General features: G+C 40.8%; 1 protein-coding gene across 1 annotated transcript in view; it reads left to right on the top strand.

Annotated features, from left to right (window-relative positions):
* SLC25A21 (solute carrier family 25 member 21) overlaps positions 1 to 17,615 on the top strand; it is a 527,236-nt gene that overhangs the window by 506,187 nt on the left and 3,434 nt on the right. The window contains exons 8-9 of the mRNA XM_042235305.2: positions 15,442 to 15,623; positions 16,524 to 16,576. Of these exons, the coding sequence (XP_042091239.1) occupies positions 15,442 to 15,623; positions 16,524 to 16,576 (235 nt within the window). The remainder of the gene's footprint in view (positions 1 to 15,441; positions 15,624 to 16,523; positions 16,577 to 17,615) is intronic.

The raw sequence follows: 17,615 nt of genomic DNA, 5'->3' as shown, positions 1-17,615 counted from the left end.
CTGAACTCCCTTAAATGAGAAGCCCATCACTGCAATTTGCTCAGCCTTGTCTTGTAGGAAGCAGCAGGCTTCCTGGCCAGTCTCCCTCACCACCCCTAGTTCTCACTAGCTAACAAATGCTGCTTTTCCCATCTTCCTTAACCCCCTCCATCTGGCATACCTCTGTGTGGAATGTCTTCTTGAAGATGCCAGACCCTAATCATAAAGGCCTGTGAGATGGGTGAAGGTTCTCTGTTTATCAAGCTAGCAGCCAGTTGGCCAGTCACTAACCAAGGCAGCAGAGTCCCTGCCAGGGAAGGTAAAAAAGAAGGCACATGCTTCTCTTGATCAAGATATTTTCTGCCTCTCTGCATATTAACTCCTTAAGTGCCATTGCTTTAATTTATTGGTGCAGTCTTTACTACTGTATGTTTGGATTAGATGGTTAAATTAGTTACAAATAGGTAGTGTGCTGATTGTTAACTGTTTTGAGTCTTATGTTCCCACTTGGTTGTGGAACATTACTGCCACCAATGTTTAGGGATCACTTATTAGTGCCTTTTGATGAGAGTGAAAGAGGAGAGTGGAAAAGCTGGCTTGAAACTCAACATTCAAAAAACTAAGATCATGGCATCTGCTCCCATCACTTCATGGCAAATATAAGGGGAAAAAGTGGAAGCAGTGACAGATTTTATTTTCTTGGGCTCCAGGATCACTGCAGATGGTGACTGCAGCCATGAAACTAAAAGACACTGCTCCTTGAAAGGAAAGTTATCACAAATCTAGACAGTGTATTAAAAAGCAGAGACATCATTTTGCCAACAAAGGTCTGTGTGGTCAAAGCTATGGTTTTTCCAGTAGTCATGTATGGATGTGAGAGTTGGACCATAAAGAAGGCTGAGTGCCAAAGAATTAATGCTTTTGAACTGTGGTGTTCGAAAAGACTCTTAAGAGTCCCTTGGACTCCAAGGAGATCCAACCAGTCTATCCTAAAGGAGATCAGGCCTGAGTGTTCACTGGAAGGACTGATGTTAAAGCTGAAGCTCCAATACTTTGGCCACCTCATGCAAAGATGCAATTCGTTGGCAAAGACCCTGATGCTGGGAAAGACTGAAGGCAGAAAGAGAAAGGGATGGCAGAGGATGAGAAGGTTAGATAGTATCACTGACTCAATGGACATGAATTTGAGCAAACTCTGGGATATAGTGGAGCACAGAGGAGCCTGGTGTGCTGCATTCCAGAGGTTGTAAAGAATCGGATATGAGCAACAACTAAACAACTAAATTAGTGTCTCTTGTCAAGCTGTGGAGTCTATAAACAATATGTCCTGTCAGGAAAATTCATTGATCTTCCCAGAGGCTGGTAAACACATTTCTTTAACTCTGCACTTACTCCAAGATTGCAATGTGATGAAAACAGCCAGAGAGTTCTAATAAGAGACTTGAATATAATTCCCAATTCTGATACTTACTAGTTAGCCATGTCTCTTTGACAAATTATACCTGTCTCTGTGTCTGTTTTCTTATTTGTGAAATGAAATGTTAATTATCCTTAAAAGGTTTGCAGGGGAATTAAATAATGTTTGAAAATTATGAATGTTGGACTTTGCATTGCTGTCACAAAATGAAGTCAATGCATATAATAACCACTAACATGGCAGGGTACTCAGCTCCAGTCTCATATTTTATGAGAAAATTAGAAAATATTTAGAGGAAAAGAATAAAACTCATCTGTAGATAGGGAAATACTACTACTACTCAGATATTTGAGAGGAAGTATAATTTTTAACCATGTGGAATAAAAGGTTATTGCAGTAATGGCTTTTAAGTCATGAGGAATTACATTGAGAATGGTGACAGTTGATTGCCCTTGCAAGGGAGCAAAAAACTGGAGTGAAATAACTTAGGCATATGCATGAGGAATGTGTGTTAGGAACAAAGGAACTTTACTGATTGATGACAGTTGGAACAAATTATGGAAGTTAGTTGAAAATGCTTAATAACAGAATAGATTTTTCATCAACATTAATATCTATTTACATAATTAAGATGTGATCCATCAAAAATATTTTACTTAGGCCAGGTAACCTTTTTTACCAAAATTTTTTAATATTTACTTTATTATGGTAAAAACACCTAACAGGATATCTACATACAACAAATTTTAAATGCTTGATTTATTATTGTTATCTGTAGGTAGTGCTGTACAGCAGATCTCTAGAGCTTATTCATCTTGCCTAGCTGAAACTTTATGCCTGTTGATTTGTAACTCATTTCTACCTCCCGCAACCTCTAGCAACCATTGTTCCATTCTTCAATTCTATGAATTTGACAGTTTTAGGTATCTCATATAAGTGGAATCATGCAGTATTTTTTTGTAAAGATGAATAGTATTCCACTGTGTATATATACCCCATTTTTAATCCATTCATCTGTCAATGTACATTTTGGCTGTATACATATCTTGGCTGTTGTGAATACTGCTATGATGAATTTGTTCTTGTTGTTTAGTCACAAGTCATAGCTGATTCTTTTGCGACCCCATGGACTGTAGCTCGCCAGGCTTCTCCGTCCATGGGATTTCCCAGGCAAGAAGATTGGAGTAGGTTGCCATTTCCTTCTCCAGAGGATCTTCCTGATTCAGGATCAAGCCCACGTCTCCTGCGCTGCAGGCAAATTCTTTACCACTGAGCCCCCAGGAAGCTCCAATCATGAATATAGGAGGGCTAATATTACCTCTGAGATTTTTATTTCATTTTGTTTGGAGAAATACTAAGAAGTGGGGTTGCTGGATTATATGGTACTTCTATTTTTAATTTTTGAGAAACTTCTATACTGATTTCTATAAAGCTTACATCATTTTGCATTTCTATCAACAATGTACAAGTGTTCCAATGTTTCCACATTGGAGAGGTTGGTGAGGTTGGTGTCCTCACCAACACATGTGTTTTGTGTTTTTTTATAGTAGCCATTGTCACACATGTGAAATGAGATTTCACTGTGCTTTTGATTTACATTTCCCAGATTATCTACATCTCCCAGATTATTAATGACATTGAGCATTTCTTTATATGCTTGCTGGCCATTTGTAAGTCTTCTTTGGAAAATGTCTATTCAAGTCCTTTGCCCATCTTTAAATCAGGTTATTAGTTTTCTTGGTATTGAATTATAGGAGATCGTTATATATTTTAATAGTAACATCTCTTCGTATGTATGGTTTACAAATATTTTCTCCCACTCCATAAGTTTTTATTTTACTCTTTTGTTTTCTTAGCTGTTCAGAAGTTTTCTGACGTAGTCCCACATGTCTGTGTGCTTTCAGTGTCATATTGATGAAATCATTGCCAAGACCAATGGCACCTTTGTTGAAGATTAATTGACCATTTATGCTTGGGCTTCCCTGGTGGCTTAGACAGTAAAGAATCTGCCTGCAGTGCAGGAGACCCAGGTTCCATCCCTGGGTTGGTAAGATCCCCTGGAGAAAGGAATGGCTACCCACTCCAGTGTTCTTACCTAGAGAATGCCATGGACACAGAAGCCTGGCAGGGTCACAAACAGTTGACACAACTGAGCGATTAACATTTGCACTTATACTTACTACATGCTTGGATTTATTTCTGGGCTTACTGTTCTGTTCCACTGGTCTCTGTGTCTGTCTTTGTGTCAGTACCATGCTGTCTTAATTAACTGTAGCTTTGCAATATATTTTGAAATTAGGAAATGTGTTCCTCTTGTATTCATCTTTTTCAAGGTTGATTTGGCTACTTTTGGTCTTTTGTGATTCCATATGAGTTGTATTTTTTTTTATTTCTATGAAAAATGCTATTGAAATATTTACAAGGAAAAAATCAATAACCTCAGATATGCAGATGACACCACACTTATGGCAGAAAGTGAAAAACTAAAGAGCCTCTTGATGAAAGTGAAAGAGGAGAGTGGAAAAGTTGGCTTAAAACTCAACATTCAGAAAACTAAGATCATGGCATCTCGTCCCATCACTTCATGGCAAATAGATGGGGAAACAGTGGAAACAGTGACAGACTTCATTTTGGGGGGCCCCAAAATCACTGAAAATGGTGACTGCAGCCATGAAATTAAAAGACATTTGCTCTTTGGAAGAAAAGTTATGACCAACCTAGACAGCATATTAAAAAGCAGAGACATTACTTTGCCAACAAATGTCCATCTAGTCAAAGCTATGGTTTTTCCAGTAGTCATGTATGGATGTGAGAGTTGGACTATAAAGAAAGCTGAGTGCCGAAGAACTGATACTTTCGAACTGTGGTGCTGCAGAAAATTCTTGAGAGTCCTCTGGACAGCAAGGAGATCAAAACAGTCAATCCTAAAGGAGATCAGTCCTGGATGTTCATTGGAAGGACTGATGCTGAAGCTGAAACTCCAATACTTTGGCCACCTGATGCGAAGAACTGACTCATTTGAAAAGACCCTGGTGCTGGGAACAATTGAAGGTGGGAGGAGAAGGGGACAAGAGAATGAGATGATTGGATGGCATCACTGACTCAATGGACATGAGTCTGAGCAAACTCCAGGAGTTGGTGATGGACAGGGAGGCCTGGAATGCTGCAGTCCATGGGATTGCAAACAGTTGGACACGACTGAGCAAGTAAACTGAACTGAACAGGAATTGCATTGAATCTGAAGATCATTTAGGGTAGTATGGAAATTTTAACAACACTAAATCTTCCAATACCTGAACATGAACTATCTTTGTGTTTGTCTTTTAAAATTCTTCACCAATGTTTTGTAGTTTTCAGTATATAGGTCTTTCACCTTCTTAGGTAAGTTTATTGCTAAGTATTTTATTATTGTTGGTGCTATTGTAAATGGGATTACTTTTCTAATTTCCTTTTCAGATAGTTCACTGTTAGTGTGAGAAACATGAATGATTTTTATATGATGATTTGTATCCTGCAGCTTTACTAATTTATTAGTTCTAAATGCTTGTTATAGTCTTTAGGTTTTTCTACATATAGTGAAAATGTTAGTCACTCAGTCGTGTCCAATTCTTTGACACCCCATGGACTGTCGCCTGCCAGGCTACATGAAATTCTCCAGGTAAGAACATTGAAGTAGGTAGCCATTCCCTTCTCAAGGGGATCTTCCCGACCCAGGGATAGAACCTGGGTCTCCCACATAGTAGGCAGATTCTTTACTGTCTGAGGCACCGGGGAAGACTTTCTACATATAAGACCATGTCATATGTAACAGCAACAATTTTATTTCTTCTGACTTTGATGCCTTTTATTATTTTTTCTTGCATAATTGCTCTGATTAGGATTTCCATGACTATGTTACTATGATAAGAGCAGGCATCTTTGCCTTGTTACTTAGATCTTAGAGAAAAGGCTTTCAGTTTTTTACCAGTAAGTATGATACTAGCTGTGGGCTTTACTTATGGTGGGACTTTATTACATTGAGGTACTTTCTTTCTGTTTCTACTTTCTTGAGAGTTTATCATGGAAACTTGCTGAATTTTATCAAGTGCATTTTCTACATGTATTGAGAGAATCATGTGATTTTTAAAAATCCCTTATTCTTTTAATGTGCTTTATCATATTAATCAATTGTCATATGTTGAACCATCCTTTTATCCCAGGGATAAATCCCACTTTGTCATAATGTATGATCCTTTTAACGTGCTGTTAGATTTGATTTGCTAGTTTTTTTGAGAAATTTCACATCATATTCATCGGGGATCGTGTCCTATAGTTTTCTTGTCTTGTGGTGTCTTCAGCTTTGATATCAAGATAATGCTGGCTTCATAAAATGAGGTGGATGTGTTCCTTCCTCTTCAATTTTTTGTAAGAATTTAAGAAGCATTGGCATTAACAGAAGAATTAATGCTTAGTAGAATTCACCAGTGAAACTATCTAGTCCTGGGCTTTCCTTTCTTGGGAGATTTTTGATTGTTAATGTAATTTCCATACTAGTTACAGGTCTATTCAGACTTTTTACTTCTTTGTGATTTAGTCTTGATAGGTTATTTATTTCTAAGAATTTGTCCATTTCTTCTAGATTATCCAGTGTGTTCATATATAATTGTTCACAATAACCTCTTATGATCCTTTCTAGTTCTGTGGCATCCGTTATAACGTCAGTTATAATTTCTCTTCTTTCATTTCTGATTTTGAGTCTTCTCTCTTTTTTTCTTAATTAGTTTTGCTAAGGATCAATGCAAAGAAATAGAGGAAAAGAACAGAATGGGAAAGACTAGAGATCTTTTCAAGAAAATTAGAGATACCAAGGGAACATTTCATGCAAAGATGGGCTCGATAAAGGACAGAAATGGTATGGACCTAACAGAAGCAGAAGATTTTAAGAAGAGGTGGCAAGAATACACGGAAGAACTGTACAAAAAAGATCTTCATGACCCAGATCATCATGATGATGTGATCACTAATCTAGAGCCAGACATCTTAGAAAGTGAAGTCAAGTGGGCCTTAGAAAGCATGACTACGAACAAAGCTAGTGGAGGTGATGGAATTCCAGTTGAGCTGTTTCAAATCCTGAAAGATGATGCTGTGAAAGTGCTGCACTCAATATGCCAGCAAATTTGGAAAACTCACCAGTGGCCACAGGACTGGAACAGGTCAGTTTTCATTCCAATTCCAAAGAAAGGCAATGCCAAAGAATGCTCAACTACCGCACAAGTGCACTCATCTCACATGCTAGTAAAGTAATGCTCAAAATTCTCCAAGCCAGTCTTCAGCAATACGTGAACCGTGAACTTCCTGATGTTCAAGCTGGTTTTAGAAAAGGCAGAGGAACCAGAGATCAAATTGCCAACATCCACCGGATCATGGAAAAAGCAAGAGAGTTCCAGAAAAACATCTATTTCTGCTTGATTGACTATGCCAAAGCCTTTGACTATGTGGATCACAATCAACTGTGGAAAATTCTGAAAGAGATGGGAATACAGACCACCTGACCTGCCACTTGAGAAATCTATATGCAGGTCAGGAAGCAACAGTTAGAAGTAGACATGGAACAACAGACTGGTTCCAAATAGGAAAAGGAGTACGTCAAGGCTGTATACTGTCACCCTGCTTATTTAACTTCTATGCAGAGTACATCATGAGAAACGCTGGACTGGGAGAAACACAAGCTGGAATCAAGATTGCCAGGAGAAATATCAATAACCTCAGATATGCAGATGACACCACCCTTATGGCAGAAAGTGAAGAGGAACTCAAAAGCCTCTTGATGAAAGTGAAAGAGGAGAGCAAAAAAGTTGGCTTAAAGCTCAACATTCAGAAAACGAAGATCATGGCATCCTGTCCCATCACTTCATGGGAAATAGATGGGGAAACAGTGGAAACAGTGTCAGACTTTATTCTGGGGGGCTTCAAAATCACTGCAGATGGTGATTTCAGCCATGAAATTAAAAGACACTTACTCCTTGGAAGAAAAGTTATGACCAACCTAGATAGTATATTCAAAAGCAGAGACATTACTTTGCCAACTAAGGTCCGTCTAGTCAAGGCTATGGTTTTTCCTGTGGTCATGTATGGATGTGAGAGTTGGACTGTGAAGAAGGCTGAGTGCCGAAGTATTGATGCTTTTGAACTGTGGTGCTGGAGAAGACTCTTGAGAGTCCCTTGGACTGCAAGGAGATCCAACCAGTCCATTCTGAAGGAGATCAACCCTGGGATTTCTTTGGAAGGAATGATGCTGAAGCTGAAGCTCCAATACTTTGGCCACCTCATGAGAAGAGTTGACTCATTGGAAAAGACTCTGATGCTGGGAGGGATTGAGGGCAGGAGGAGAAGGGGACCACCGAGGATGAGATGGCTGGATGGCATCACGGACTTGATGGACGTGAGTCTGAGTGAACTCCGGGAGATGTTGATGAACAGGGAGGCCTGGTGTGCTGCTATTCATGGGGTCACAAAGAGTCAGACACGACTGAGCGACTGAACTGAACTGAAGGGTTTGTCAGTTTTATCTTTTAAAAAACCCAACTCAATTTTAATTATTTTTTCTATTGTTTTTCTAATGTTTATTTCTGCTCTAATCTTAATGTTTCCTTTCTCCTTCTAACTTTGGATTAGTGTTCCCTTTAGTTCCTTGAACTATAAAATTAGAATTGTTTGAGATTTTCCTTTTTAAAAAAATATGGGTGTTTATCACTGTAAACCTCCCTCTTAGTACTCCTTTGCTGAATCTCATAAGTTTGGGTATGTTGTGTTTTCTTTTTCATTTGGCTTGAGGCATTTTCTAATTTTCTATTTTAGGGTTTGTACAATAGTCTCCCACAATCACTTAGACTAGTTTTACTCTTTTTCCTTCCTTTTCATTTTGCTCCTCTGACTGAATTATTTCCAATAGTCTGTCTTTGTGTTTGCTGATTCCTTCTTCTGTTTGATCTAGTCTACTACTGAGTTCTTCTAGCGAATTTTTGATTCGATTATCGCGTTTTTCAACTCCATGATTTCTGTCTGGTAATTTTTTATATTTTCTGTCTCTTCATTGAAATTCTCACTTTATTCACACGTGTTCCTTTGACCTCAGTGAGCATCTTTATGACAGTTTTTTGAATTCTGTGTCAGGTAAATCAAGTAATTTTTTTTCCTTATAGTCGGTTTCTGGAGCTCTATCATGTTTCTTAATTTGGAACATCTCTGCCTGATTGTTCATTTTCCTTAACTCTCTTTGTTGGTGTCTGTGCATTAGACAAGGCAGTCTTCATAGACTAGCCTCATGCAGGAGAAGACCCCCACAATTCAGAGCGGCTAGAGATTCTGGGCACCTGTACTAACTCTTTCCCTCCTCAAGGAGAAGCAGGCAGCTGTCTTTTTCGTCTTCTTACTACGTACTGAGCAAGAGGAGAGATATGGCCTCTAGCAGTCCAACCCTTCATCTCAGCTCGCCCCAAGGTGGCTAGACTCTACTGGAGCCATCAGAACTCCAAGATAGGCAAGGAACATACTAGTTCTTTATACCAGTTCTTCTCATTCAGCCCCAGAGAAGGTGGACATGCAAATTAATCCCTTCCCTCCCTTAGGAGAAGCAGGAAGTTAGGGAGTCTTCCTGATTATACGGCAATATACTAGGGACAGGGACTCTGGTGAGAGGGTGTGCTGAATCTCCCTACTGAATTCTATAAGTCTGTTCATGTGGACCCAGGGTACAGTAATTTTCAACTAATTTCTGGATTTCTCGCACAGAGAATCTGTCCATGAATTGTTGGGTTTGTGTGAGAAAGGAGAATTCAAGTCTTCCAGCTCTGCCACCTTGTTGATGTCACTCTTTAGGTTAGGGGACATTCTCTTGTGATTTTATTTTCTACCACTTAAATCTTTGTTGGACTGAGAGGTGATCTCCTTGACTGTTGAAGTGGAGTACATTCCTGAGAGGCAAGTGTATGTCTCTAATTCTGCTGTTGGTATCTGACAGTCTCAGAGCTTCTCAGTATTTTGACGTCTTCACTTCCAAATAATAGAATCATGGCTCTTTTTTGGTTAATTTAAAATTATATTCATTAGTAAGATAGACAGTTTCTATAAGCTTCAGTTGCCTCATCTACTCACCAATGTTGTGAGGCTTAAATATACAGAAAGTGCTTAACACAGCGCCCAGCAGATTGTGTTATCATTATCATCAGCAGCTTTTTCCAATTTTTAATAAAATAAACTAACAGGGCAAAATGACATCCCAAGTAATACGATAATCAAGCCAGAAGGCTAGGCATTCAGCTAATGCACAGCAACTTGTAACGTACAGTAAATGTAGGTTGGATGAATATACAACAAATGAATGGCGAATGAGAGGCAATATAACATAGTGAATGAATTGTAATAAAATGTAATGGTTGGAAGTCTGAAGAACTTGGAGTGCAAATCCAAGCTCAACCTCATAAGCAATACGGTCTTGATCAACTGGCTTAATTCTTTAAGTTTCATGTCCTTATCTATAAAAGGGGGTTATGTACCTAATTCATAGGGTTCTTATATATGCTTTATACATTTTTTTGCATATAAAATTGTCTAGAAATAAGTAACTATTAACAGTACCATTAATTCTCTTACTGAAAGTTAAGAAAAATAGCACAAATATCATAAGGTATATTATTTTATTACTTCTGTTTATTTTTACCATTTTATTGTTATTTCCTGTTGTGGTTATTGACAAGAATGGTTTACTGATTGCCAGTACAGAATGACCCATTCGAACTATGTCATAGGTTTCACTCAAACCAAACGACCTCACAGATGTGCATTCTTGCTTTGAATGGAGCTGGGGTAGGAAAAGGTGAACAGAGTTAACAGTGTTGCAGTCAGTTATGCAGCCTTAAAGAAACAAAGACCTGTTTCCACCAAAGCAGGCTTTAAAATGCTCCACAGTACTTCTAGATCCCTTTAGAGCATCGCTTATCTAGCCAAGCTTCCCTGGTAGCTCGGCTGGTGAAAAATCTGCCTGCAATGCAGGAGAGCCCAGTTCAATTCCTGGGTCTGGAAGATCCCCTGGAGAAGGTATAGGCTACCCACTCCGGTATTCTTGGGCTTCCCTGGTGGCTCAGCTGGTAAAGAATTCACCTGCAGTGAGGGAGACCTGGGTTCCATCCCTGGGTTGGGAAGATCCCTTAGAGAAGGAAATGGCTACCCACTCCAGTATTCTGGCCTGGAGAATACCATGGACTGTATTGTCCATGGGGTCACAGAGCCATACACAACTGAGTGACTTTCGCTTTCATTTTCTTCAACTTTATCTAGCCAAGGATCCAAAAAAAGGAACCATAAGCTTCAGTTAAGCAGTGGTTCTCAGACTTACGCATCCATCAGAATAATTTGGAAGCCTTGTCTAAATAGGTTGTGCTCCATCCCTAGAGTTTTGGGTACTGTGGTCCTGGTAAAGCCCAAATTTTCATTTCTAATAAGTTCCCACATGATACGGATGGGGACAGTTAGAGGACTACACTTTGAGAACCATTGAGTTCACCGATACGGTTGAGGTATGAGTAACCCGACTCCAGAGTGGGAATATTTGCAGAAATATTTTCACTACAGTGAATTGCCTGATAACTCCCATGAAAATGAGGGCTTCCTGTTTTCAACCCCAGTGTTTTCAACACTGCATTGTCCTTTTCTTACTCGATAAATTTATTCGTAGGAAAAATGATTTGATGAAGTTGTTTTTAACTTTTATGAGCCTGATAAAATATATTGATATTTTCTCCAGAAAAACCCAAATACACATACACAGAAGCATTGCTTGTAATTTCAGGAGGTTCTCAGGTACCTCCCCACACAGCCCACCTACCAACCCATAAGAGTATCACTAGAAAAACTATCCCCTTAAGGAAAAGTCTTGGGTTCACTTGGATGTAACAAAAATTTTCTTCTTATACTTGGATTTTCACTCAAGCTCTTCTTATACTTCTTCTATACCTTTCAGTTCACTCATTTGTAAAATAAAAGTAAAAATAATAGTCCTTACCTCAAAGAGTGATTAATTGATATAGCACACTGAAGAGCCTAATTTGAAAACCAAAACCACTAAATATTACCTTTTGCCCTCTCTTTATAGTCCTGCTACAACAATCCTCATTCTTGAGGCAAGTGGATGCCTCTCCCCAGTAGAGGAAAGATCAGGAAGTATAAGAAAAAGAGCCCAAAGAGTAATATTTCAAGACTTTACTCAATGCTCACTGCATTCTTTTGCTAAAATCTGGTCACAGGTTGCCATATCATGGTTCTCTCTGTGAGTCACTGAGTAATGGGGTCTGGCAAGCCCAGGCCTGGCTCCATGACCTGAGAGTCTCAATTCATTTGCCTGGAAATACTCCACTTTGCAAATGTCCAACGCCTTGTCAAGTCCCCATGTTAATGTTTCCTGGCAGAAAGAAACATGAAGTCCTAATAGGGGCTCACTTCCAGGGTAGAAGATACTGAGCTTTGAGAAATAGTGATTAACAGTAAAGCCTGATCCTCACTGTTTCTACCAAAAAAAAAAAAAAGTGCAGAGATAAGCTAATCAGCAGACATTTATTTAGCACTTGCTGTGCACACTCGCAGTAGGTGACACAAAGAGCAGTAATATATGCGCCTATGCAGTGTCAGCTCGCAGTCCAACAGGGACGATGGCTACAAACAAAAGCCAGACACAAAGAGAAGCGTAGCAAGAACCATGATCGCAACAGTGCTTCAGGAGCACAGGAGAGGGAGAAATCAGTGTCAGTGGTGATCCACAGAAGTCTCTTGGGCAAGCTGGGATTTAAGCTGGACTGTAAAGAGTGGGGCTGCTGTCCATGAAGATGATGGTGAATGGTATTCTAGGTTGTGTGAATTGTCTGAAAAAAGATGTGGAGTTAGAAAAGTATTTGGTAGAAAATTTGCATGATTATGATTTAACCAGCCTGACTATACTATGGGTTGGGCATACAGGTGTAGAATTTGAGGCTCGAAAGGTTAAGTTGGAAGCATTTCATGGGAAAGAAAGCAAAGGCCAACAAGGAGTTTTGACCTTTCTCTCCGTGGAGTGGGGAAGGGTTGAGGGCCTTTGAGTAGGGAGGCAGATCTGTTTTTATAAAAAGAGAACCTGGGTGCCACTGCGAAGAACAGGCGACAGAGGCAAGAAGAAAGCAAGACCTAGAAAGTCACAGGCATGAGCTAAAGCCAGAGTAGTGAGAGTAGCCAGAGGGGATGAAGGGAAGGGACATTTGAGGGGCTGCCTTCATCCAAGGCTGGCTACGACATGCAGCAAATAAAGCAGAGGGGAGCTGGCCGGGCTTTCCTTGGCGCACCTGATTCCCAGCCAGGTTGGTGCCTCTTGCAGACCATAGGCTCAGAGGAAGAGGCTGGGGGGCCCAGAAGCCTTTGGTGAGGGGCACCTCCTGGCTATCTGCAAAGACTTCTCTCCTCCCTAGAATGCCCAGAGGGGTAGCAATTGGCCATCTGCTTTGCCTGTGTGGAACAGCAATCAAAACCAATGGTTCTCAGACATGGGCCCTCTTTCTGGCCAGGTGAGAAGTCCTGAAGTTCTTTTAAATCATCGTTCTGGCACTTTCCCAGGTGATTCTGATCTGGGAATCTAAGGTGGGTGTGAGGTGGGGCTGTGCATCCATATTTTGTAAAGCTCCCAGGTGACTCTGATGCATAGCTGGATTTGGGAACTAGTATGGGACCTTACCAGAGAAGGCGATGGCACCCCACTCCAGTACTCTTGCCTGGGAAACCCCATGGATGGAGGAGCCTGGTGGGCTGCAGTCCATGTGGTCCCTAGGAGTCGGACATGACTGAGCGACTTCACTTTCACTTTTCACTTTCATGCATTGGAGAAGGAAATGGCAACCCGCTCCAGTGTTCTTGCCTGGAGAATCCCAGGGATGGCGGTGCCTGTTGGGCTGCCGTCTCTGGGGTCACACAGAGTCAGACACGACTGAAGCGACTTGGCATACTTGGCAGTAGCAGTGGGACCTTACTGCTGAGCTGGGAAATGTGTAGAAACCATGGGTTCAATGTAAGTTTGTGCTAGTGAACACTATGATGGCTTGAAGACCTTAGTATTTGGTCCCCAACACCGTCTCAAACATAATGACCGTCATTGAGTGTCTCAGACACCCCTCCCTCAACTCCAATCCTCAGCGAACACATCAGGAGGGGGGCAGAGCTGTGTGCTTGACAGGATCCCCTGATGTCCCAAAAGGTCTGTGTGCATACAAGTCATCACTTTCACCTTTGTCCTTGGCCACGTCGCAGGGGCACCATGAGGGTCTCATTACAGGCGTTAGGAGACTTTAGAAAACAGGCTACATAAAAACACTATCCGTTTTCTGCCAGGCTCATACAATAGTCATAGCACTTTTATTATTGTTGTTTTTATTTTTCAGAGAAACCATACAGTACAAGGGTAGGGTAAAACAAGGGTGCGTGTTAAACGTGTCCCCTGTGTCCACTGGGCTCCATGGGATGCAGTGGCCAGTGCATGGTCAGACGCCAGAACTGGCGCTGAATCCACCGCCCTCCTGAGCTCGTTTTGCTCCTGTGCCAGCATGGAGGAGGGTAACATAAAGGCATTTTTCTCTCCTTGTAAAAGAGAAGAAAATGGGGGAGGGGGAATTATTTAAACACACCTCACTCATACTGCAATCACGGCATTGTTTTTCCTGTTGAAACACCCTGTTGGTTTTTAAATCCCTTTAAACCTACTCGGCACCTGTATGGCCCAGATCCAAGAATTATTATCGAACCCCTCGCTTTTTATATTTAAACACGTAGGAGTTTCTGTGATGGTATCTGGCTCTTGGTTTCATTGAAAATTTCAGGGTTTCCCGAAGTTTTCTCTTTCATCAAAGCTAGAAGCATGCAATTCTCAGACCTGATTTTTTTTTTTAATTAAGCAGAGAATGGTTCCCCCCTTAAGTTCTCCTGCTAGATAAAATAGCAGCATGGCATGACCCAGTGTTGTTCCTCTCTGAAGACCTTTCTGAAGTACTAACCAAAAGAGAGGGCAGGGGGAGGATGGGGGAAGTCTCTGTCAGCAACTTACGGTGTGTGAGATGACCTTTCTTTAGGGTAAAGACTGGGGCTGAGAGCAAAATGAGAACTTCCCGGCAAATTCATTATGTGAGCTCGATGGGCACAAAAATAGGCTGAAGGAAAGCAACTTCAACATCAGACCTAATTAAATACTTTGATGTCAGAAAGCAGAGCAGGCAGGGGTGGAAAATCAAATCAGACCAAAGTGAAGGACTTAAATTCAAATGGAAAGAAGAAATATTTCTCCCTCTCTCTCTCTTTCTCTCCTTTTCTTCCTTTGCCATGAAGGAAGAATACGATTGAGGAACAATGGGCTATAAATTCTTCAGCCAATTAGTCCAGTGACTTACTACTATTTCTAATGCACAGAATGTCACAGGCTGTTTTGCAGCCTCCCCAAGTTGGTTTGTTAATAACAGGAAGCTAGCACTTCTCAGTACAGTGGATCAGCTACACGTGAAAATAAATGCAAAAAACCTGGAGGGGAATAGCAGCAGACCGAGAGTAGCCTTGATTTAATTTAACATTTGGGGGTCCACACACAAATGAGCATTTTAGTAGGCTTCATGGTGGAAGTTGCTGTCATTTGTAAAATATTCTGGCCAATTAGCTAATAGTGTGCTTGGATTTCTCCTGTTTTGATACAGTAATACTAAGTACATTGTGAAGCCCAATTATACAAATCATCCCCATATGCCATACCAGTCTTTCTTTATGAACTGTGTTTATAAATCCTGTGTGAGGAAATGTGTACTTCAGCAATTTAGACCATGTGTAAAAACATAGCCAATGGGATTGTCAAGAAAACAAGTTCCAGCCTAGGAAATCCTAATGTGTTCCGCTGGAATAACAGGAGGGTGCCAGGCAGCGCAATGCTCTGCTTAAATACATATTGCTTTATCGTGTTTAACCGATTTAGGGGCTTCCGCTTCCCTTTCTGTTATTTTCTTCTTCTTTTCTTTTAGGATCCAACTTTGGAGTTTTTGAGAAAATTTGGGATTGGTCTTCTCTCAGGCACAATAGCCTCAGTCATTAACATCCCTTTTGATGTTGCCAAAAGTAGGATTCAAGGGCCTCAGCCAGTTCCTGGAGAGATCAAGTACAGAACCTGTTTTAAAACAATGGCCACGGTCTATCAGGAAGAAGGGTAACACATTCTTATTTTAATAAATGAGCAAAACTAAAGCATTGCTAAAACCGTATTGTACTTCCATTTTGATGAGGGCCATTAAGCCCTCCTGCATTGGGTCTGTGTCTGGGAAGCTTTAGGGAATAGATGAGGAACTCTGTGAGATAACACAGTAATGAGATGTTGGCAAAAACCTTCTTACACCAAGAAACATGAGCCACGATCATTCAGTATGCAGTGTGTTTGTCCTAGAATGCCAAGGTGAACTTTCCGCTTGACAGTTTGCGTAATACGCTACTGCATATAATATGCCTTGTTCCCACATGGGCAGGAGAGTGAGTGTCCTCTGACTATAAACCTAATCAAAATGTCACCTAATTATATTCTCCTGGGAGAGTTAAACATGAGAGTTTTGTGAAAGTAGTTTTCTTTTAAAGTATGCGCCTTTTACTGCTGTTCTTTTTTTCTTTTTAAGTCTTGTTTTTGTCTCTCCGCCCCTCCTCACCAGGTCTCATTCTCAAGTAGGCAAGCAATGTTTTACAATTTTGATCTAAACTGCATATTTCTTTTTGTGAAGACTAAGTCTTTTAAACTCAATTACAAGAGTCATTTTGTCCATATACACAGCTATCTTAAAAGTAAGGCCTGTCTTGAACACAAAAACTATCTTGCTGATCAAAATCCTATTTCTGATGGGACAAGATCAGCATACCTTGAGTAATAAAGAATTAACTCTTTCCTCTCATCCAATTTGCTGCAGGGAATACTTGGGCAGATACTATCTGTTTGGAGATTTGAAATTTGTTTTCAAATGACTTGTTTGGGTAAATGCTGGGTCAATATCTCTATAAAGTTGAGGTGCAAATCCATTGCATGTTCAGAATAAGAATGTTTGTGCTCTTTCTCTTCCGGTTTTAGCATTTTAGCTTTGTATAAAGGCCTGCTTCCCAAGATTATGAGGCTCGGACCAGGTAATGATGTTTTCATTACTTATATCCTTCCTTCTTTATTGTTCTAGTATCCCTTTTCATTTTCTTATTTGTGTCTATCTGTAATACAATAAAAGTTTGTCACACTGTGAAACACGGAAATCTTAAGAATAAAAAGTTGTGTAGCAGTAAGACACTAAGGGAGTCCATTAGATGTGTTGGACTTTTGTTATAAGGTATTATTTATGGCCTTGCTGGAGGCTGATAGAAGCCAAAGCCCAGCTTAAGTCAATAGGAAAGGATCCACAGTCAGTTGGAGTTTGAGTGGTTTCTGGCTAAAGGCGAGGATTTTCACTGAGTAAGGGACCAGCCCAATAAACCTTTCCCTGGTTCTAGTTCATTCTTGCTCCTACCTCAACTTCGCTTGACAGAGAGAAAAGCAGGAGGACTACTCCATGAACAGCCTGGGTCAGTCTCCTTGCAGTCGCCTCTGGGGAGGGGAGCTGGGGAAGCTGCAGCCCGGCTCTCACCTTCCTGGCTCCTGTCGGCGGCGTGATGGTGGAGGGGATTGGCTCAGGGCCTTACCTCAGGATGCCAGCCCACAAAAAGCCGGCTGCCATTCCCACAGGGAGAGTCAGCTGCCTCTATGTAAATAGATAAGAAAGCAACTGCTGCAGACTCTACCACCTGGGCAAATAGTCTTGGATTATAAGCAACCTTGTGAATAAGTACAGAAGTATGCACTAGACCACACAGATTTTTTTTACCAGGCCACACTCAGCTACTTAGACATCCTGGTAATCTTCCCCCAAACCTTTGCCTGCTCCTCCCCCCCTCCCTTTCCCCTTCCCTTTGAACACCCGATGTGCCCCTCCCCTGCCACACTCACACACGTGCATATTTACGTTGAAATCTCAGCCTTTCTGCCAACCTGAGATAGAGAACAGCAGTCTGTAAATTAAAGCTGGTGAGCAGTTCATACTTTCATATATTTAGAAAACACTTTTACAATTCCCAGTCCATCTATCCCAGACTTCCTAGGCATTTAAGCATGGATTTTTGCTTCACATTTGAGATTCAG

Source organism: Ovis aries, chromosome 18 (assembly GCF_016772045.2).
Source record: "Ovis aries strain OAR_USU_Benz2616 breed Rambouillet chromosome 18, ARS-UI_Ramb_v3.0, whole genome shotgun sequence".
Classification (NCBI taxonomy): Eukaryota; Metazoa; Chordata; class Mammalia; order Artiodactyla; family Bovidae; genus Ovis; species Ovis aries.
This window is presented reverse-complemented; position numbering and strand designations above follow the sequence as displayed.